This window comes from Limanda limanda, chromosome 5 (genome assembly GCF_963576545.1).
Source record: "Limanda limanda chromosome 5, fLimLim1.1, whole genome shotgun sequence".
NCBI classification, from domain to species: domain Eukaryota; kingdom Metazoa; phylum Chordata; class Actinopteri; order Pleuronectiformes; family Pleuronectidae; genus Limanda; species Limanda limanda.
In genome coordinates this window covers 28,735,763-28,759,688 of record NC_083640.1, presented here as the reverse complement: position 1 = coordinate 28,759,688, position 23,926 = coordinate 28,735,763, and the positions used below count along the sequence as shown (strand labels likewise).

General features: G+C 41.1%; 1 protein-coding gene across 1 annotated transcript in view; it reads right to left on the bottom strand.

Moving 5' to 3' along the window:
• Nucleotides 1–3,420: 3,420 nt before the first annotated feature.
• Nucleotides 3,421–23,926, bottom strand: part of cacna1ba (calcium channel, voltage-dependent, N type, alpha 1B subunit, a) — a 125,108-nt gene continuing 104,602 nt past the window's right edge. The window contains exons 40-50 of the mRNA XM_061071017.1: nt 23,589–23,716; nt 22,218–22,314; nt 19,758–19,863; nt 19,350–19,457; nt 17,451–17,560; nt 16,718–16,899; nt 14,190–14,325; nt 13,604–13,723; nt 8,246–8,480; nt 5,597–5,808; nt 3,421–3,975 (exon numbers count right to left, since the gene is read on the bottom strand). Coding sequence (XP_060927000.1) covers nt 3,421–3,975; nt 5,597–5,808; nt 8,246–8,480; nt 13,604–13,723; nt 14,190–14,325; nt 16,718–16,899; nt 17,451–17,560; nt 19,350–19,457; nt 19,758–19,863; nt 22,218–22,314; nt 23,589–23,716 — 1,989 coding nt within the window. The remainder of the gene's footprint in view (nt 3,976–5,596; nt 5,809–8,245; nt 8,481–13,603; nt 13,724–14,189; nt 14,326–16,717; nt 16,900–17,450; nt 17,561–19,349; nt 19,458–19,757; nt 19,864–22,217; nt 22,315–23,588; nt 23,717–23,926) is intronic.

Here is a 23,926-nt window from a genome sequence, read left to right as displayed (position 1 = left end):
AGAACTTCTCCCTTCAAATTGGAAGCAGAGGTGAGTAAGGCAGCCACTGGTGGCAGCTCTGTGGATTTCAGGAATTGTTTTTTTTCATTTATCTTTAGGTAACAATCTAGTTTCTCTCAGTTTTTTATTAGAGTCTCAGTATTAAACGCAGTGTTTATATCTGATTACACATGGCAAACCTGCTTCTATTGTACTTTTAGTTCTAAAGGTTGTCCTACATTTCCTAGAATTCATTTTGACAAGCCCCAGTAAAAGGCAGTAAGTCTTTGCTTTTCATAAAAGTGTGTTTACTGACATATTAGCTGTGTCCCACTTCCTTACAACATACTGATAGTTTACAGTGTGTTTGTCGTCATCAGTACACACTGTAGTGTGTCCACCAGGAAGGATCCACTATTCCTTATACCTACATCTAACAAGTCTGTATGAAACTGTTTTACATCTGCCAACAAATGGTTTCAGAAGGATACTGTTATCAAACAAGAAATCTGTATTTTACAATTTTTTTCTTTGAGGAAGATCAACAGACCAAACTGCCAATTTGGAATGATACTTGCAGTTGAATTCAGCAGAAATAAATGTTTAGGGTATTTATTCAAGTGTTTTCATGCCCAACACCTCACAGTTGTTGTTTTTTACTTTACCTTTTTCAAATGCAGAGATATAGTACAATAATTTTCACTTTCTGAACCATTGCAAGTTGAGTTATTTTTCAACATTTTAGTTGATGTCACAAAGAAGATTTGATATTCATGAGTATGTGCTATTTGGAGCAGATCAGTGTGAACACTGTGTGAACTGAAAACCAGCTCAGATTGAATATGGTATGGATTTGGGACATAGCTAACAATGCAGGTGTGTTGTTAGTGTGTATGGAGAAGTTAGTCACTCTAAACGGTTTCCTTCTGTGTGACCTTTGAACTCCAGCACAAACTGGCAGCTCTAGAAAAACTGAACCTTTTCCATTCCCACTACAAATCCTGATGTTTTATATGAAGGAATAAGTTTGCTGTAACATTTCCTGCTTTCAATGTCCATGGTACAGTAGCTGCTGGAAATACATGGCATGACATTACAGGATCCATGTTGTTGTTTTTTGTTTTTGCCAGAAGTGAAAGAGAGAGTGAAAAAATAAGATACCAAACCATACATCAAACAGGATCAATAAATGCAAAATATATCAGATGCCTACCTATGTTAATTTTAATCCTCACACACACACGCACACGCACAGGGCCCTTCTTGACTTAAATACCAATTTGTGTCTGTGATCAGAAAGTGCACACACAGTAACACCCCCCAGTCATTAGACTTTAGCTGACACACACACGCACGCACGCACACACGCACACACACACACACACAGAACAGTCCAAAGACAGGAGCTTGTCAGGCTCCCTCTGTGACATCCTTTCCAATAAACATATAAAAAAGAGTTGGTCAGAGCAGGTGCTTGAACAGGTCTACAATCTAAACATGCACAACGTGTTACTGGCATTAATGTAACTGGATAAATATGTTTATGCAGTTTTCAGAGCATTCCAACAATGTTATTCTGGCTGCCCCACCTACATGTAGTTCTTCAAAAACAAGAAAAAGAATCAACGTTCAGAAGGAAATTTTTTCGATTCCTGTCTTTTCAGCGTACTGTAGGTTATCGTCTCTCTCCTCTCTCTCTCCTCTCTCTCCTTTCTGTACAACATGTTTTCCAGCAGAGCTACATCCAGAATGAAGCAAATATCTACTCAAGTGTGGATGCATTAGAAAACAGTTGACATTGCATCTTTTTCTACAGTATATCTAAAAGGATAGGCACTTCGTCATAAAACATCGCAAGAAACATTAGACCTGAAACGATGGCAAACCGGAAGCAGTTCACATAAAACACACACCTTTGATGTTTTTTTTTCATGTCATACAAAAAAAAATGGCTCAAAGAGAAAAGAACATCAACAAGAAAAGTTTTTATAGAAAATAAATCTGTCAGTCGGTTACTTTTGCTTCTCTCTTCAAGTTTGCAAGAAACAGGAAACAGATAAACAATCTCCGCAGCCTGTGTGACAGCAGTTCATCTGTTCCACTGACCAGAGGGAATGTCAGAAAGGATTAAGCATGATCATAGAATGGTACGGTCCTACACTAAAGAGCGTCACATCCATTTGTACGGTGTCATAATGTCTTTGAGTTTATTTATTTCCAAATATTTCACTGAAGGACTGACTGCTATTTCTCCCGTTTAAATGTCGGGAGGTCCATCACTTTGTGTTGAACCTGCCATAGCGACTCTCAAACACACTTCAGCGACTGCTAGAATCAATAGCAAAGTTTAATTTGAAAACAAGATGCTCTGCTATAAAGTATGTTGTGCTGTTGGGTGTAATGATGACGTGTCTATTGAGCAGTCTCAGTGCTGCCCTGTCTGAGTGAAGCACTGATGCAACTCCACTTCAACAACGCTGTTTGGTTCTATGTGTTAATCTGACTAGAGTGAGCAGTGTTGTCCAAATCTAACAATGAAGCTGAAGTAGTTCTAGCCCAATTAATGTTTTAGATTCTTTCAGCTTTTTGTTTTGCTTTGACAGCCTTTACTGTTCTGACTCTTATCATGTGAATAGCATTTAGCAGAAGAATACATTTTTCTCATGACTGGATGAGACCGTAGTGGAGCTAAAAGAAGCTTCGCTGCTGGAGTTTCATTCTCTGCTGATCAAAAACACGAGTCCAAATGAATGCTACTGTTGCACCGTGTCTGCTGGGTGAGGTTAGGTAACGCGTTAGCCTTGTCAACTTGATTCAGTGATAGTACAATAGTGTTGTGTTTACAGTTTGTTGTGCTGCCTCCAAATGTCAGAAAAAAAACTTGAATGCTGCTTTTGGTTATTGAAAAATAATTTTTGCCAAAAACGAATTGGAACATCCTTTAGAACAGAAATACATAGTATTGTGTTTTCTTAAATTGTTTCCCTGGTATACACACAGTACTCATGAATGACACATAGCAGGTCTGCTGGTCTATCTACTGTACACCATTAAAGCAAAGAGGTATTACCATTGATACATACTTGTACATTGTGTTTGTACTGTAATGCAGTTTGAGGGTCGATATGATGGTGTCAACAAAACACCGAAGTCAAAGCAAATCAAGGATAGCTACTGAAAGATACACGTATCTGACTACTGCTCAGTTTGGTGATGCTATGTGCCCTTTGACAAAGATGATGATTTCTCGATCACATTCAAATATAACCCTTTTCAAGTGTTCTCCTTTTAAAGATGTTCTCCCCAACCTTAGCTCACTCAGTTAGGATTCAAATACAGCATTAAACACACAGTGACAATGTAAACTAAAGCCTTTAAAGACGATGATAAAACTCATCACAGTTCCTCAAAATGCATTAAAAAGGTTGGTTTTAAGCCATGCTAGCACCATTCATCCTCCTCTGCCTCCGGGTAATACCTGGGTGCCCTGACGCCAGAGCCTGGGCTGGTGTTGCCCCCAAAGCTGAAGTGGTACCCATTGGGCACCCCAAGGTTCTGCTGTGGAGCCGGAGGCAGGGCTGCCATCATGCGAGGCAGTGCGGTCCAAGATGAGCGTCCGGTACGGGGGCTGGGCGAGAGTGACGCCACATCCTGGAAGACGTCCAGCTGGTCCCGGAGGCTGCCGTAAGGGCTGCCCGGGGCATCGCCTTGGCCCCGGCCCAGGAAGGGCTCGGAGCATATACGAGTGACGGGGCAGGGGATGTGGTGGGAGCTGCTGTGCCGGAGGGCGTTGTGCTCCGACAGGCCGCGGCTCAGCCGGCCGGGACTCACAGAGGCCTGGCTGGACACAAAGTGCACGGGGGAGGAATTGGCAGTCTTGTAGGCCACCCCTGGCCGTGGGGTAAGGGGGGTCTGGGGGAGCTGCCGACGTCCGCGGCTTGGCGTGCTAGAACTGGAACTCAATGCCACTGGGCTGCCTTTAACCCAACCACTGCCCTAGATGAAAATTGGACAAGCAATTTGAAACGAGAGAACGATGACCAAAATATGTAAGAGTGAAAAGGTAAAGGGAAGGAAACAGGGACAGCGCCGCCAGAGGGAGGAAAGGAGAAGAAAGGAAAGACACCAAAATATGATGTCACAAAAGATGACAGAAAAAATGAGGGACAGAGCAAAGACAGAGAATGGAACGAATGGAAAGGTGATGGCAGACAGACAAAAAGGATGGAAAATGATGAAGAGAGAAAGTGGGAAAAGGAGTGAAAGGCCATCAGAGGCTGCACTCCAGGCAGACAGAGAGACAGTATTAAGAACATGCAGAGGAATCACAATAACACATCAACAGTCACACAGTATCTGTACCATGCTGCTCTAAGGTTGCACTGCTCTATGAGTCATCTTATTGTTTAATATGCAGATATGTAGCAGTGTAAAGCACATCCGCCCACTGTGACTCACCTTAATTATTTAACATAGAATTAATTTATTGCACAAACATGCACACAAAATTAAAGTTTGTGTTTAAACCATTGTGATGATGTCAGCCCCCTGTTGACGCTACACAATTTATTGATCTGGTGTGTACGGCTAAGGAGTTTGTTTAATGAGTTCCTGATTTGTGTGCTTAACATTGACATGTTTCATCTCTTAGAAAAAAACATAATAAGAATTTATCCTGTCATTTGATTCTCCAACATTTCCAACAAGATGATTCTAAAGTTGTTGTAAGATTCTTGCGCCAACGTTCGAGGATGCATACTCCAGCACCACGTCTCTATGAAGTTACAGTATCATGTGAGAAAAATATAGATTATTTAAAACCAATATAAATGTCACAAGCAACCAATTATTGTCTGAAAATGTTGAGATATACTTTTCACCACATAATTATTATGGCTTTCCAGTTTTTTGTATCAGATAATTTTTATTTGCCTATTTATGTAACCTTTCCTCTTTATTTCTGTAACAGTTGGGGATATAGGGTTGGATAATGTTTTATCAAATTGAAATCTGGTTTTGAAGCGGCTCAAAAAATCTGGATCCCATCAAATCCATCTTTCCTAGTCAGTTTTAAAAGTCAATCACAGATGAGGAAAAAGTTTGTTGAGGACTATTTTCTGCTGAGGATGAGTACACAATTGGATTGCTCGTGAATATTTAGTGACTGTGTGTGTACTGTAGATGATCATTCAATTCAATTCAGCCTAGACTAGATTTTATATTTATGCAAAATTAATGAAATTGGTTACATAAGCCATTTACATAAAATAAACTGATTTAGTGTTTCCACATATTTGACGATATAAACTATATAAGTTTGTTTGGAGGTGTATGAATCTCAGCAGTAAAATGAAGATTTTAGCTAATCACTTTTGGTCAACCATTAACACTCCCATGAAATATAATATTATATCACTTTGATCAAAATCCACACGCCCTAAATACTATTCTAATTATTACAAGCAGCAGCACGAGAGGTTCAGTGCTCTGGAGTTTGGAGGTTTCCATCTTGTTAAGAATCACATTCAGGGGGACAGCAGAAATCACAGATAGTAAATGAAGTCAGATACACTTCAAGCCTCATCTGGCCCTATTCTACAGGCCTGTGCCCTCCCACCTGCTTGTTGCTGGTTTCCTGGCCCTCACAGGGGGAGGCGGCACAGCTAGCGGTGGCAGATTTGCTGTGGCAGTGTTCCCGGCTGCAGAAGCGGTCGCAGGAGTAGTAGCGCTGCTTGTCCACAGAGGAGGAGTGGTGGTGTTTCCTCTCGTGTGAGCGTCCGCGTTCATGGGGCCGCTCTCTGGAGGCAGCTGGGTCAGACGCCGGCTCCTCTGATGCACCCAGGGAGAAGGGAGAATATTCCAAAATTAAAGTGTTTCCGTGTTGAAGATAATATTAAAGTTCAGACTTTAGTATATTCTGACGTCGATGCTTTGGTTCACTGCTGAGGACAAATTTGAGTGACAGTATTGTTAAGGGATATTTCTGTTTTGTAATAAATATGAACCTGTAGTCATTATTCACACCAGACAATTGTCACACTATATAAACGTGACAGCTCCCAAAAGTGAAGCCGAAACATCTTGATCGCCCACCGGTGGCTGGCTGCAATCCTAAATCCCACCTCCTCCATGTTAGAGGATGGGGTATGGACTAAACTTGTACCAAGTACTCACCAAATGCATTTTTCTAAACATGGTTTCTGTCGGTTTAGGTCATGTAGGTAGTTTTTGTCACACTGACCAGTGTTCAAGTTGTGTTGTATTTAGTGAGTGTAAGATATAAACAGGTGAGACGTCATGATTGACAGCAGAGACTGACTTGGGATTGGTCAGGCAGGTGTGTGGCTGGGACCTTGAGTCCACTCCTTGATCACTACTGCACAGACTCTCCTCCAAATAGTATCACCAGTGCAAGATTGCAGCACTGGTATCCAATATGACATTTTTGCACAGTGGGAGGAAGTGGAGATGTGTCATCCATCATTAGTTACAGTGATTTATCACAATCAGAAAAACAAAGGGTAAACAGCATGAACAACATCAGGACCCTGAAACTGGAGCAGCCAAATGGAACTCTGCCATATTTGGTTTTACCATTTACACATGCACTTTTCCTGTTATCACAAGGTAAATCATCTGCTTTGAAAAGTGAATAAAATAGCATTAACACTTACAAATGCAGAGTAGATGATTAATGGAAGTAGCATGTATCAAAGACTTCACGTTTTAATGTCTCTGAGCTTGTGAAAATGAGACTGTGTGCTCTTGTAGGATCAAAACCCTGAATGAAGACAGAGCACAGCCATGCTAGCAGCTCTGTGAGGCCGTACAGACGCAGCGTTGCTCTGAGTTAAACAGAATCACTGTCACTGTGACAATGGTATCATGGTGATGTTCAGCAGATAAAATAATTACCATGTTTTCCATCAGTATAGTATTAAACAAGCTAATTTATGTTATTGGTCCACATAGAGACAAGTTCCTTGTGCAGCTGTATTATCTCTATTATTATTATTATTATTTGGACGCCTCTGCAGAAGTATTCTGACGGACTCTGACAGTTTTCACACACAGCCTCCTCCTGCTGAGCAGCTGCCTAGTAATTAGTGGGGGGTTGGCTGTGCATGTCTGTCAGTCTCTTTTATCTAAGTAATAAACTGCTGCTGTCTCGCAGCCGACACAGAGAGAACACTGCTGATATCTGTCACAGCTGAGACACTGTGTGTGTGTGTTGGTTCACTCTTCTGACTCATTTGTGGATTCTTTTTTCTGCCTTCATGTGTTCATTCATAGCTTATGCTATAAGATTTTGCTCATTTGCAAAGTTTAAGCAAAACTGCGAATTGCACCAAACTGCTTTGTGTGCGGAGAGTCAAGATGTATATAAAATTATTCATTTAGAGTTCATTGAAATAAGTGGGAGGGACATGATACACTTACAGTTATTAGCTCCCTGTCAGAGAGTTACATGACAAGATTAATAGCACTCTAATATCTATTGAACTAATTTAAGGTTAGAGCCAGCAGCTTAGCAATAATCCTGGAAACAGGATGCAAAACCTGCCAACCTGCACTTCAGAAGTTCATTAATTGACATGTTACATTTCAACTGTAGAAAACCAGCTTTTATAAAAATGACAATGTTTCCTTTGCTGGACCAATTCTTGGTGCTTGGCAGTTGCCAGGCAACCTAGAGAGACTCTCTACCAGAATGCGAGTAGGTCCGTCTTATTCTTTGAATACATTGTCGATAATAAGGATTTATGATATGATCATGGGACTATCAGTCCAGAATACTGTGAATCCCAGGTTAACCTTGGACTCAAGGACAAACATGAAGAGGAAGAGGACTATGGTTATCCTTAGTTTGAAAACTACAGATTGAATTAAGAGAGAATTCATTTCAGACTAATTTCTGTTTTGCTCAACACTGTGTACATGATACAATATGTACGGTTGGACATGTACACAAAACTTGTCAAATAGATTCAACAAGTCTGGGCTTGTTTAGTCATTTCTATAGTTTTTATTTATTTACTGTCATTTTCTTGTACTTAATTTTCTAAATAATCGACTCAAGTTACAGGACAGCAGGTGCAACAGCATTCCAGTTTTTTCCCCTGTGTAACTACTGTCTTAGTCACTCCTCAAGAGGTCACTGAGGAGTAAAAGAAAGTCTGAGAGTGAGTGTACTGCTTCATACTGCACATAATGACACAGACTTGAATGTGCGTGTGTGTGTCGGAGTGTGTAGGGGCTGACTCACCAGCGCAGCCTGGAGGTTGTCCACCTAGAGGTGTATCCAAAGACCTCTGCCTTTTCTCTCTTTCCCTGTCTTTATCTCGATCTCGGCGGTGGTGGCAGCGGTGGTGGTGGTGATGGTGGTGAGGTCGGTCCTGGCTGGGTTTCTCCAGGGTGTAGTCTCTCAGGTTGACCTCTTGGGGTCGCTGTGGAGCCGCAGTGGAGGCAGAGCGCTTCATGGGGCTGGCATCAGGGACAGACTGAGGCATGGGGGGGGGGGGACAGAGAAGACAACTGAGAATCATGTGATGAGACACTCACACAGTGAGCTGCTGGGTGACTGTTTTCACTGCAGGTCGTACGTCCAGGTGAATACAGACTGTAAAAGGCAAGAAACCAGAAAGAAATTGAGTTTCTAGAGACACTGACTTTTTAATTTTGTTAAGACTGGCCGGCACCTTCAGCTCTGACTTAACCACAATCGTATTGTCTGTTGAAGGATAAAGGAGCATGTGTTCCATACAAAGCAGTGGGAGTTCATTCATTATAGCTGAGCTCCCTTTATTTAAAGTCATTTGTTAGAAACCTCAACTCACTAATGTCTCATGAAATGTCTCACATGATATAAGTCTTTGGTAAATTTATTTTACATACTACAAATGTATTTTTTAAATTTGATTGTATTCATTAATTGCTGAACCAAACTGTTAAGAAAATGAAAAATGTTCTTTATTAGGAGTCATTAGAGGTTTGCATTTGAAAGAATTAAATAAGACTTTTTCTCCACATATTTGACCTTGATCAGGGCAGTGGCCACCGCTCCAAGGTCATGACCTAGGTAGCATTCCATAGTTATTTTATTTAAAAAATACATGCACATAAAATATACAAATGTAATATATTTTCTCTACCAGGATTACACACCTGGTCAAAAACTAAATTGGGCTCTGTTGGGGGCAATTTAGTCCCATGAATTATGTCATTAATTTATTGTATTTCAAAAATCTTGGCTACAGCTCTTTCTGGACCCACTGTGTTTTTCTACTGTGTGTCATTTTATGCACAAATTATATTTGTATAGCCCATATTCCCAAATCACAATTCGTCTCATAGGGCTTAACAAGGTGCAACATCCTCTGTTCTTAGCCTTCAACAAGAATAAGAAAAGAATACCAAAACCCCATTAAAGGATAAAAAAATGTAGAAAAACATAGATCAACTATACTCTGTAAACACTGTACACTGTAAAATCATATGCTGGTGTCTTCTCTGATACAACCACTGTATGCTCCACAGAGAAGCTTTAAATCAGGTTCATGATTAGAATTAGATTAGAATTAAACACATCTTGTTGTATGGTGATGTTAACCCATGGGAATCCATCTGATCCTCTGACCTCATTGAGGTTTGATAATAAGCCAAAATATGCATAAAGACAAATCACAAGCAGTCATATACTGTGTGTTGTGTGACAGCGTGTACATACGGCAAGCTGGACCCCTGGAGTGTGGCATGAGGGGCCCCACTGAAAGAAAGAACAGCAGATTAAAGAGATCCCTCACATCATGTAGTATTAGCAGCAGCTACAGATTGTCTTAATACAAGTGATCAAATCTTTGAATGTAATGTAACCAAAGCCTTTTAATTTATAGAATAAATATATAATCCTATTGAAAATGTATGCTCTAAAAGTATAATGGGACAGGGATTTGATACCATCAGACATTTTCAGATTTTATTCTAAGTAGAACTTTGATAATTTCTCCAGTTAAGGTCCTGTATCTGAACTTCAGTAAAACAACACTGGCAGCACAATGTACTACATCATCAATAGTATATGTTCAGTGATGTATTGTGATTAATAGCGTATCAGATATACTGTAATAGCCTATTTCAGAGTGTTACATCACTGATACGTTTAAAAAAGTGATTAAGCGAGCAGAGTATTCATGTCGACGTCGGCATGCGTTATCTAAGCTAAAACAAATGCATCATATTTTCAGATTTCTTTCATCTGACAGTGATATCTACAAAGTAATGGAACGTCAAGGAGGAATCCTGTCATCACCACCTAACTTCAGTATACGACCACCAGTTTAAGCACTAAGACTCCATCAGATCATCATTCTACCTCAGTGGTTAGACTTGTTGCGGCCGCTTCTTACTTTCTACGACTCTGAAACTTTTGGTCTGCCTCGCTTCTCTCTCCTGTCTGTTTTTGGACAGGATCCAGCAGCCGTCCAAACATTTACACCATACTCAGACTGCCCAGATCTGCCCAGCTCTCAGTTTGGCTCTGTTCCGTTCTCAGCCTGCTGTTTGGCCTTTGGAAAATGAACCCTCCTTCCGGATTACCCCCGACTGTCAGCATGCATGTTCAGTATTACTTTTTTTTGTTGAGAGTGTCTAGGCTCAGCCTTAAAGATAGGGTGAGGAGTTTGGACATCCGGAGGGAGCATGGAGTAGAGCTGCTGCTGCCAGTTGAGCGGGTTTGGGCATTTTATGGGAATGCCACCTGAGCGCATTGCAGCTTTTCCAAGCTCAACAGGTGAAAGCACACTCTGGGGTGGACCAAGAACTAGCTGGAAAGATTATATATCTCATTTGGCCTGGGTGCATCTCCCAGGAGGGGCTACGAAGCGTTGCTGGGGAGAAGGATGTCTGCAACACCCTGACCTCAGATAACCAGAAGAAAATGGAATGAAAAGGTAAAACTTTCAAACTCGGTTTGACTCCAATTCCTGAGTCCTGCCCACCTGAACTGAAACATCACAGCCAGTATGAAAATCAGCCCTGCAGGATGCAGGATGTTTCTGCCCAGTGCTCACTCCCCAGCCTCGGACTCTTCCGCTGTAACTCCTGTAGATACCCTCTCTCTCAGAACATATCAGCATCAATGCCTTCTGCCTGCCAAACTTGTCCATTGGAGAGAGGCCAAAAGGTGCATACCTTACAAATTAAAATGGGAGTTCTGTCCAATATCACCTGGGTTAACATAACTGAGGGTGGGCATTGCTTTCTCTGTGACTTGATTGTGAAGTCAGGCTCACTGACTGAGTGGCTGAGGTTTTCTCATGTCACCATTGCACAAAAATGGATCTTGAAGAGAAGAACATGTCTTAAAGATTTCACCTCCTGATCGTGGCTAAGCTGAGCTCAAATTATGGAAAAGAAAAGCAACGGCAAGAGTGAGAGATAAATTACTGCAACTGAGAACTGGAGTTCACAGTACAGTTCCCATCATGCCCTACCGCAGCAGTTTCTAAAGGCCACCATTCATTCAACTGGCTAAAGGATTTCCTGCCCTTAGCTCTAAAAGGTGAGAAAAATAAGAGAGCGAGTCAACGAGGGCACCTGCCACCCCCGTTCTTCACATCCTTTCATTATTCCTGCAGATTCTCTCACTACTACAGTAACACATTTACCGTCTTCCTCTCCAATGAATCTTGGTCCCAGAGCCATTCGGAGCCACAACCATCTTTTCGGTTGGCAGAAGAAAAACAATACAGGACAAATAGCTGGAGGCCTGCCAGGATCTAATCAGATTACTGTGGACTTCTCCTCTGCAGTGAAAGTAGGATCAACAGCCGCTCTTCCAAATGGGCTGTGAAAGGAATGCACTTTAAATGCACAAATCAATCAACATCAACATCACTCAGGAAATGAGGCCCCTTATTATATTTCTTAGGATCCAGTGAAAGATTCATTTGGAGTTTTTCAGCCTTAACCGGATGAAACGTGAGTCCAAGCTCCTGCATGCTTTGGCAGTAGAAATGGTTCAATCACTACACCATTACAAAGATGCATTACTGAGGGCTATTTTCAGTAAAGTCAGCAGAGAAAACCTTTTTCCTTCAAGTTCCGCACACTACAAGTTGAATAAGAGTTATAGGTATTCTGAAGATGTAGTGTACAAAAACTGTGACAAAAAATGGACATCCTTTTCCAAGACTAAAACAACAGAAGAGACCTCACTAAGTAAAATGTCTAAACGAAAACTATGAGGAAATAAATTATAAGTTCTGTCAACAATAAAACTAAAGAACCCGAGTATAGATGTGCAAATGAACTAATAACATTTTCTATTCAGTCTTATTCAGCAACCTGAATGTATCTGTGGAATCATATATTTTGCTCTACACTCAATAATCCATAAACGTGACACAGTGAAACTATGTTTTGAGATAGTTTTTCTAATGTGTTAACATTTTTAAAGTGATATAACTGAGTAATAATTCATAACTTTACAGAATCTTCTTATGCAGCAGTTACAGCTTCGTCTTTGTTACACATCCGCATTTGTGAAGTTTATCTCAGTCTTCATAACAGATTCTCAGACACAAACTTTTTTTGCTTTAAGTCTGGACTTTGTCTGGGACACTCATGGACAGTCAGAGCCCGTATTTGGCTGCATTCATCCTTTAATCAGTTCTGACCAGTTTCCTTGTCCCCTGCTGCTGAGAAGACACCAAACAGTTATTGAGGCCACTGTGCTACTGGGAACACTCAACACTTTGGGAATGGTTCTATATCTTTGCTTTGATCTGTTTATCCATAATGGTTTTGAAGAGGTGTACTGAAAAATCCCTTGGACTTTTGGTCCTGACATAGTGTGAATCATGGGACCCTATACACAAGTGTGTGTCTTTGTAAACTCTCCTGAAATATGCAGTCAGTCCCCAGGTTGATAGATAAAGCAAACAGAATGATCCTGACCACAGTTTGAAGCCACAGCCAAGGTTGTGAATAGATTTAGGAAATAATTTCTGTTTTTGATTTTCAATAAACCATACAACTTTCTGACTAAGCTTGAGAGGATCTGTCAGGAAGAATGAAATAACCTGCAAGCATCCAGGTGTGTAAAAGACTGGAAGCTGTGATTTTACAAAATTGAGAGTGAAGGCTCTAAACACTTTTGTGAAGTTTTTGATTGATAATAAATTTGCAAAACTTTCAGAAAACATGTTTTATTATGTCACTAAAGATTATTGTCTTGAAGGATCCAAATAACATTTATATTCATTTTAAATTTAATCTCTAAAAGTCCAAAGAGTAAATGGTTCTGAAGAGCCTGATTAGTTAAACAGCATCATCTCCTCCCTATTTAATCTCTTTGATCAGTTACTTGACCTTTGCGGATTCAGCCCACTAACAAAGGAGGCGTTACAGCTGCTTTCTGACTTGTCTCAAGCTAAACACAGACAATGAGCAATTCTTCTGTGAAGAAGTGGGTGAATTCAGTTTCTGATCTGAGAGGACCAGTAGCTGTGATTGCCTGAGGAGAGTCAGTATATTATACTGCAACAGAGCAGAATGACTCGGCACCATATGTGAACCATTACTTTCTGCTGTGAAAAGGAACAGTGTGCAGATCAGGGGTTACCTGCAGCTCAGCACTGAGTCGAGGCATAGAAGCAGCTCTGCCCTGGTTCTCCAGACCTGTGCCAGGGACTGGGATTGTACTGCTCACACTGGTCTCCATCTTCCTCATCTCCACTGACTCCTAAACACACGCACACGCAAACACACACACACACACACACACACACACATTAGCATCCTTAGCATCATTGCTGTGTGGGGGTGGAGTGGACTAATTCATTTTCCTCTTTACCTCTCCTTAAGCAACACGATTATTCAGCAGCTGTTTAACAACTTGAACCCTATGATTTATGACACTTAGACATGCATTGATCACCTCTTACACAAACAAGAGAAACTGATCACACTAACTGGGCAGACTGCAGTTACACATGCAGTAGGAATTTTGGACTTAATATAACACCTCTCTACAGTTAACTGTTCCATGTAGCCTCTGTTCAGACGTCAGCATTAAGATCCTCTCACACTGTAGACAACAACCTCCGCAGCACTTTGTCTGTGTGATGGGATCTCCTCAGTGCGTCTTGAGCGCTCTCACGTCTGTAAATTCAGAGCCACACGCACACACACCATGTGTTGGACGGTACCTGAACGATGGCAGTGTCTGGTGTATCCTCTGATGGGCCCCTGGACATGCTTCTTTTACTCTTAGCTCGGGGCCCCTCCTTGGGTTTCTCCATCACCCAGGAAGATGATACCTTGATGTTGAGATCGTGACCAGGCCTGTGTGTTACAGTAGTCACAGCTGTGCATTATAATAACAATAATCATAATCATAATAATAATAATAAACAGTGTGAATCATAGCAAACAAGTTTACATTTTCTCTCCGCAAACCCTCAAATGGAACTTCATTTCATAACTGATAACATCTGAACATTTGAATTACCATTGCTTTGGGTGAATCCACTATAGTAGTTATACAGCTGTTAGACAATAATTGACATACAATGTAAGAAACATTTTGAATGACACAGTAAATTACCCAGTAAAAACAAACATTGAAAAAGGTCCTGTTATGTGAGCCTCTTCCTCTGATTCACAGTGATATGTTGTTACATTGTCAGTGCAATTGGCCCATGTATGACCCATGTATGTGTTCTGATCTAGTCTAGAGTATAGTCTAGTATAGTCTTATGGATGTTTCACCTGATCAGAAGAGCTTCTGTATGTACTGCCAAACGCAAAATACAGACAGCACAGGGTACATACCTCTGCAGCAAACCTCCTCATTAGAGAAGGTCTCTAAAACAGATAAAGCATCAGGATGGCAAACTCTGCTACTGTCAAAGAAGATTTATGATTATCTATACAGGTCAAAGGTACCCTGGAGGCTTCTGACATCCACACTGTTCAGATTGGAATTAGGCCTTGCGATTATACAACACAACATTAACATGTTTTGATGAGTCACCATCAGTGACCGTCATCCAGTGTGAAATATACTCTATGGTAATCATTTTGTACGGTGGCCCCTAAGGACAAAGCCCACAGAGGAGAAAGCACTAACATTAATGAGGAAAAACTCCAAATCCAGAAATGGAAATACAAGTAGAACAACAACACTACAGTTGTTTGCCTCAGCCAACCAGTAGAATTTCAGTCTACATACAGTGAGGTCACCATGACCTTTGACCACTGAAATTGAATCAGTTGATCTCTGAATCTAAGTGTAAACTGGTCAAATTTTTTAAGAGATTTCTTCAAGGTGTTCCAGAGATGCTGCATTCATTACATGACATGTCATTTGGCAGACACTTTTATCCAAAGCTGTACCTTTAACATCTATGAGGGGCCATTTTAGGGATCAGTATCTTGCCCAAGGACACTTCAGCATGCAGATGGGGAAGAGTCGAAACAAAACGCCTACCTCCTGGTTGGAGGACGATCACTGTTCGTTTTTTTTCTAAATCACTCGCTGTGTTGTTTTTTGAAATATGTTAGTATTATCTTTGGTCTCAGGGTTACGGTATATTATTTGTTGCTGTCAGTTTGTCTGAAGGCAAAGCTGAATACATAATGAATACATGCTTTATTGGACAGTTTAACAACACCTCTGTGGACGAGAGGTTAGTCTGTATCGATAAATCACTACATCACAATAGGAATGAACATCTATATACAAAAAGGTGCAGAGACACTACAGTCTGTCAATATACAATAAGGACCAGTGTGGCCTGGAGGGTCTCTATAGCTTTGTGTTAAAGATCTATCTATCTATCTATCTATTCAAATCTGACATACAGCCTGGAGCAGCTGCAGATGAACAATATATTCAGTGGAGTCTTATATTGTCAGTCTGGACAGAGTTAGCTGTGCGGGTGCAGGTGATGTTTTACTGCTGTCTGTTTGTTTGTCAGTTTGTCTGTAAACTATATTTCTACTTAAAATTTCTGGTCAGATCATCACAAAAAAGGGGGGGGGGAGGATGTGGTATGGCTCAGGAGAGAATCCAGTATATTTAGCTACAGATCCAGGGACTCTTTATCATTTTCTTTCAAATTTGACAAATAAGGAATTTTCTGACATTTTAACTGATTTCCCAGGGAGTCAGTTATATTAAGGGTACAACTGTGTACAATTTGGTGCAGCTTGATTGAATTCAAGTGGACTTTGGGGCCTTGGCGGAGTTATGCGTCCTACTGAGTGCTCTCTAGCTGTTTGTTTGTTAGCAAAAATGCAAAAAACAACTAGATGGATTTCCATAAGCTTTAGTGGAAGGATGTGGTATGGTTCAAGGAACAACCAATTCAATTTTGATACAGATCTGAATCAGGGGGCGAAACAAGGAACTTGTTTAACTTTCTTTGACATTGTGGAAATGGGTTTTTCAACATATTCCCTCTTTTCTTTGAAAATAATTCATAGATCTTAATGAAACAATTCAGGCAAATTTAGGGGACTGATATGTTTGAGTGTGTACAATTTGATGAGGTCAGTCCCTGAACCGGCCAAGCAGTTTCTGCTATTTTAGCAAACCTCTCACAATACATACAGAATGCGACTCAAAAAGTAAAGCTGGCCCCCGGTCTTTTGTTAGGAAGGCTGGGTAAATAAAGTCCATTTCAGCTTGGATGTAACAATAAAGTTTCCCTTCCTGGAGCATTGAACTTACTGCGTGACTCCATTGTTGAGGGAGTTGGAGCTAGGTCTGGTCTGTGGCTGCGACTTGGCATGGGGTTTCTGCTGGGGCAGAAGAATGCTTGGAGGCTCCACACTGTTAAACATCATAGGCAGGTCTTTCTCCTGCATGTGAGTCACAGGCAGCAATGGCTTAAACAGAGCCCCGACCTTGCACTGTAGAGGAGAGATGGATGGCAACATGCTGAAGACATTCAGAGGCAGCAAGCAGAATATTGCTGGGCCCAGATCGCACAGCGGGGGGGACTCAGATGTGGAGTCTGGAGCCACAATATATATTTCTCGCACTCATGCTTGCATGTAGGGCATGTGTGCCTCTGTGTGAGGGTTTGTGTATGCAGTAACAAACAGCTGTGCAGTAGATGTGCAAGGTTGCAAATAACTGCCAATGAGCAGCCAAATACACATTCATCTTTGGCTGTAACGTGTAAGTGTGCCTTTAATATAAACTTTTTTCATAGGTAACCAATCAAAACGTTCAATTGTGAAAGCGGATGATCAGTTTTGTGATCCACCACTGAATGGTAAGTGGATACAAAAGCATCTTCTTTGCATGCAGTCTCACAATCAAAGTGTGTATCAATGTTTGCAAACATGATGTAATTTGGCGCATGCGTACAGGTCTCAATACTGCATCCAATGTGGGTGTGCTTCAGTGCATGTCAGTGAGTGCGTGCCTGTGCATATGTACAGTTTGGATGTTGTACCAGGGAGCCTGATGCGTTCTGTTGCTGCTGCTGCTTCCTCGCTCGGTTCTGTTTGTAGTAGTCGAAGATCATCAGGGCGGCATACACCTTCCCTACCGTCAGTTCATTAGCTGAGGAGGTGAGGAGAAAAGAAAAGATGTGAGAAAGGTGGAGAGGACGGAGAGAGGGAATCTGCTGACTCACTCATCCACCCTCCATTCATCTCTATTTGCCTGCTTGTCTCCCTAATGGTTTCGTTTTAAGGGAAGAGACGTCTTACTGTGAGTGATTTGTGTGATTCACAGAATGTAATTAAAATAGATTTCTAAGGTAAACAAAACAAGCATCATGACAACATGCCTAGAAATGCCTCTGGGTATAATCGGTGAACACTTCTCACCAAAAGGTGGCAGCAAAAGCTTACAGCTGCACAGTCTGCATTGTCATTTGCATGGACTTATATGGATGGACACGGAACACAGGTACTCACACAATAACATACTGTGTATGTTCTCACCTGAGCATCTATCTATCAAACTGCCTGAAATACAAATCCTTCAGAACTTAAATATCTTAAAACTTGAAATGCTCTTAAATTGAAGAGAATGTAAGAAGGTAGCAGATCATGTAGGGTCTCTATGTTGAGAACAAGAACATTTTTCTGACATATTTTAGACAGACAGCATAAAAGAATATTGGTCATGATGGATTTTTATATATTTTCTGAGTTAACATCAAAGTTTTAGGTGTTTGTTGGATGTCACACAGCTTTTTATGATACAGAGACAGATAGATAGATAGATGGAGGATGGATGGATGGACATTTGAAGAGTAATACAATGGTAATCTTCTCCTACACAATGCACTGCATGTAGGATGGAGAGCAGAATGTTTTGTCCTTCTGTTGTGAAATTGTAGATGACAATTTACAGTATACGATTGTATACACTCAGAAACCGGATTCTAAAATAAAATGGCAGAGGGTAATTCTAGTAAATAAAGGGGGATTTTTGACCCAGCACAGATGTTTTCAGTTTGTTTTACAATTAGTGAGAGCTGAAGTGAAACCTGAACACCCAACACCAGAAAGAAAAGCTCATTCAAAATTCCATTTACATTTGTAACTACAAGGCACACAGTAGAGTCAATCAAGTTTCACCAAATCTCACAAACCAGTTCCCTAAATATGTTAGTTTCTTTCATTAATATTTTGGCAGTATTCCCTGGGAATTGGTGGACATGTCAAAAATGCTCTATTTCTGCAATGTTAGCAGTTAAAGGGCCAGTCCATGACTGGGCCCTAGGCTGTGGTAAGGTCATACATACCAACCATTCTAACATTTAAGCAGCAGATATCATAGCTTAACAGTTTAGGAAAATAAAGCAAGTGAATTTAAGGATACAAATTCAAAAAGATTTAATTAACTGCACAAAATCACATATAATTTAATTCCTCATTTTAACTGCTTACTGGAGTTTACATTTTTTCCAGAGCCATGAAAGACATAGTGAATGAGAGTCTGAACTGACCCACAGAAGCTATGGTGTGACAGAGGCTGGCCTGAACACCACTTTGACTTTGCTCTGTATTGTGTCCTTGTTTGACTTCAGCCCTATACTCTAGTGGTTGTAGATGCATTTTGATATGTGAAAATACATACATATTCATAATTTAATGTCAAGATGAGGCGGAAGAGGGCAAACCTGAACCACCTTGTGTAAAACTAAAGCAGCAACAACGCCTCATTAAATACTGTCGACATGGTAATAACCCTGCAGTAGTTTCTACAGTAACATTTTACAGTAACTTCTTGTTTTGTCATTATACAAAGTTTATCTGTATATCGCGTCATCCAATCTATTAACTTAATGATGTTCAATATGTATCTTTGGTGTAAAAAATGACATGTTAAAACTTACGTTTATGTGGCGTCACCAGCAGGTTCATGGTCTTTTGTGAGAGGTTGGACCACACAGTCGACAACTCCTTCTTCAGCTCAGCATCAGACAAGCGCTGACCTACCATACCTAGAGATCCACAGATGGAGAGACAGACTTTTCATCTCCTTTATAATTAAAGTGCACAGATCTCGAGCAATCCGATCATAAGTGGATAACTTTATTTATCAACTTCTGACATTACTTTCCAAAGACCCAATAAAGTTTTGATGTTTTGGGTTTGTTCTCACTTCCTGTACTTAGCACCCTCCACTTGTGATCACCTGACATGTATCACCTGACATTGGCTCCAAGCAACATTTCTGCACTGCCTTCAGATTAATCTAATTATCTATAGTCTACTTATAATGTGTGTTGCGTTTCTCTGACCTGAGGCCAGTTTGATGTCCAGGGCGGTTCGAATCAGGGCCATCAGGGTGGAGGTGAAGTGGACACTGTTGTCATCGGCGATGGGCATGTTCATCTTGACCAGACGCTGAGAAGAGGAGATGAGTGATGACAGATGGACATTAGATCACAAAGTGATAACAAACAACCCAAAGAGAACATACAATCCACCCAGAGAAATCAATCTGTGTGCTGCTGTGATCCAATACCCTCCACGGATCCATGTTAGCATAGAGGTCCCCTATGCAAAATTTGGTTGAATGTCTCTAGTTTGGCTGCATTGATCAATTGTTACTGTTCAGCACACAAAAAGCCTTCTCTACAAGTACGTACAGAGGAGACAAGCTAGACATCCACATTCACTGCTACTGGCTACGGTATGCACTACGCTGCAAGTCAAAGTGCACTGGTGCAAGACTGACATTGACCGAAAAAAAGGTGAAAGAAGGCATGTAACGCATAACCATGAAGGTGCCTCAGCAGTCGTAGGAGCTCGACTCTGTGGTTGCCAACCTAACAATCATAGACTTAGAGTTGACGAGTTTGCGTTTGCTCTACATGTATGTGGCAGCTAGCAATAAAACAAGTGTCCATTCCACCAAGCTTGGGCAGCCTTGGCAGGAAGACTTGGTTCATTCATATAGGACTAATGGCACCACTAGATGCACACTGAATGATCTGGGATTGCTGCTGAAAGAGTTGAGCTCCCCTGAACACAAAAAGCATTCATATACAAGTGCTCTCAGTGGCAGTGCAGAGAGTAAGAAAGACCAGCGTCAGAATGAGACGGAGATGGAGAGCTGAGAGGCAAACACACAGACACCTACACATGTGTAAAACCATGGTCATTTACATATGGTCTCACTGTCACCCACACGTAGATGCAAACACCACCACAGGCTGCACACCCAAATTTCAAAAGACGAGTAGCTGTCTAAAAATTCAGAGTGAACGATAATATATATTTTACTTGAAGAAAATCTTGAAATTGTGGATCTGCAACATTGTGTCTACAGGGAATTATTGCAAATCCAACCTGGTAACAACATGCAACCTGCATCTGGATACTGTACAGACTTTTTGCCTTTGCTTTGACAGCTGGTGTTATCACAGGGATTTGACTTGTGTGCAGATCTTAGCATGGATTATTATTGTTAGGTAGGTCAGTTATTTAAGTTTTCAGTGAACAATGTGTATGGCCAAGGGTCACATGACCCATAAAAACAGCTGACAGCATTCTGCCTCCACCAACCACAGGCCCTGAAAGACGGATTTCTGTACACACTTAAGACAAGAAGGAATTTACACATTTTTCTAAACTAAATAAACAAGCTAATCTTTGTAATATCTGAATTTGATCATATTTTAGCTCCACATACTTATTTATCCTATTTTCATCTAATGGTTCGTCTATGGACTCATAACAGTGGAAGCCAAAAGAAGGCCTGGAAAAACATTTGTGGAATAGGTACCATTTGAGTGTTAATTGTTCCATGCAGCAGAATACATGCATGCTACTTGCCTGGAATGGAGGACTTCATAAAGATATATGTACCCTTGCTATAGGCTAACTACGCTTATGTTACTAATAGTGAAGCTTGCTAGTCCTTTACATTAATCACCTGCCTCCACATGTGTTTTTGCAAATTCTAATAAGACATCCAGATACACATTACATATTAATATCAGGTAGCTCATTTATCTAAATCAGTATTCAGCAAACAATACATCAAATCAAAATCACTGTGACATATTTTTTCAGTGCTGTGCAGCAATAACATTTTAACACGCGCGCGCACACACACACACACACACACACACACACACACACACACACACACACACACACACACACACACACACACACACAAACCCACACACAACAAACATATACACATATATATATATCAGTGGATAGACTGAAATGAAATGTGAGACAGAATGAGAGGGAAAGGGCAGGAAAGACAGAACCAGAAAGAGGAAAGCATAGAGATACAGAAATAATTTTATGTACAGAAAAGCAGCAGAAGCTACGCACACACATACACGCACGCAGGCACACCCACCACCAACGTTCCCCCCCCACACACTGCTCCACAAAATAAAACCCCAACTAGGACATACATTCAAAATAAATAGTGTCATCTGAGCAAATTTCCTTCATAAACACAATATTTAATCTTATATTATCTTTTTTGTTAAGCTCTATGTGTTATTATCATTAGTGATGGTTATTAGCCTACACAGGCAGCTATGCTCAGAGGAACATTAAAGACAGTAAAGATAAGGTAGGGGCTTACACCAAAATATATCAGAATACTAGCAAAAGCAAAGTGAAGAAACAAGGGAGGACTGAAGAGCACAGACACTGGCTTGAGTTCAGGCCAGTGGAAGAAAGGTTGTTGAGCACAGGGTAGAAGGTAGAGGAGGAAGGGGGTCTACCTTGTAGGCGACTCTTGGTGGACATTTCTTTCCCAAACCTAAGGGTGGGGACATGTGGAGCAGCATCTGATACATATCGCGGTACTTGATTCGCCCACTTCACAGGGAAGGAAACAAAGAATAAACAAAACCCAAACAGAGAAGGATGGGAAGTCAGAGGAGGAGGAGAGGAGCAAAGGGAAGAAATTAAAAAATAAGAGAATAATGGAAAGGAAAAACAGAAATCTGTTGTTAATAGATTTCCATAAGTGAGATGTAATGTGAATGTCATCCTCGGCCACAGAGTCGTGGCTCGGGGATGCATCGCTGTGGAGCTCAGGATCCCTGAGAGGAGAGATGGGATGGTAAAGAGTGAGTTTGGTGGGAGAGGGAGGAGGGTAGAGAAGAAAGGTGGGTGCGTGGACCTGACACACAGGATGCTGATGAGAGAGAAGAGAAATGACAGCATCATAACAGGGATGTCTGCCTGGTCATGCTAGCAAACATCCCACTGGTACTTCAACCAGGACACACAGAGACAAAGGTTTCAATGCCAGCCCAAGCGCTTGTTTGGGGCTTTCGCTCATAGCCTGACTTTCCACTAGAATATGTCTACATAGAAGGATCAACCAGTCTCCGTAAGGGGTTTGACCTGATTCGGCTGTTTTAAAGATCTGAATGAAGCCGTCACTTTCTTCGTTCAAGACTTTTTTTATGTCAAAGACTTGAAGACTTTTTGAGACTCTTTCTTTCAATTATGTGTTTCTTTTTAAAACTGTTGAATGTGATAATAATGGAAAGTGAAACATGTCTGCCATATAAACATTTTAGACAGGAGAAAGTAGGCATGACAGGCGGCATGTTGGGACAATGCCGTGGCTTTGAAAGCTTTGTTTCCACTCCGGCATCATTAACCAAAGCCAGTCAGTTTGGAGGGGCAGGTGCTAGACTTGAGGCGAATTCATCGGTGCACAGCCATTCAGTTTAAAGTTTCTTGGAATAGAGGTACACAAAGCACCCTGGTGACGGAGATGTCTGATATTTGCAAACCTTGTATGCTACCCTATTAGGGCAGTTCTTCCCTAAGCCAAGGGGGGGTGAGATAACGCGTAACAAATTGTACATATCCTTATAGGAAATCCGTCCACTGTGGAAAAGAACAAGCACATAAATAAACAAACGTTCAAGACATCTTAGCATAAAACAATGATCATCAGTGGGCTGACTGCATACAACAAGGTAAAGGAATGAGGTCTGTGTATGAGGCCTCATCAAGTAACCCAAGTCACAAAAGGGGTAAGAGAGGAAATAGCCTTAGGAGGTCTATTCTCTATTCTCTCCACTTTACTTAGTACAATATCCTCTGGGGCCCAGAGGGAGGTTTGAACATACCACGCAGCTGGGTCATACTCGGCCCAAACGCGGATGAACTCATCGAGGTGATGAGGTCCCAGGATGGAGGAATCTCTGGTTAGGTACTCAAAGTTATCCATGATGACAGCCACAAATAGATTCAGCATCTGGAACACAGATATAAGGTTGAGTTTACACTATTGACAACTGGCATTGAAATGGATCTCGCATTCAGATTGTTGGTAGTAGGGATTTTACCTGATCATGGTTCTACCTGTTTCTACCTCCATTGAGTACATTGAGATCTAATTGCTCTCTCTAGCTGTTGCTTTGGTTCGATAAAAACAACAAGCAACAGAAAGCGAACAGAAGACGAG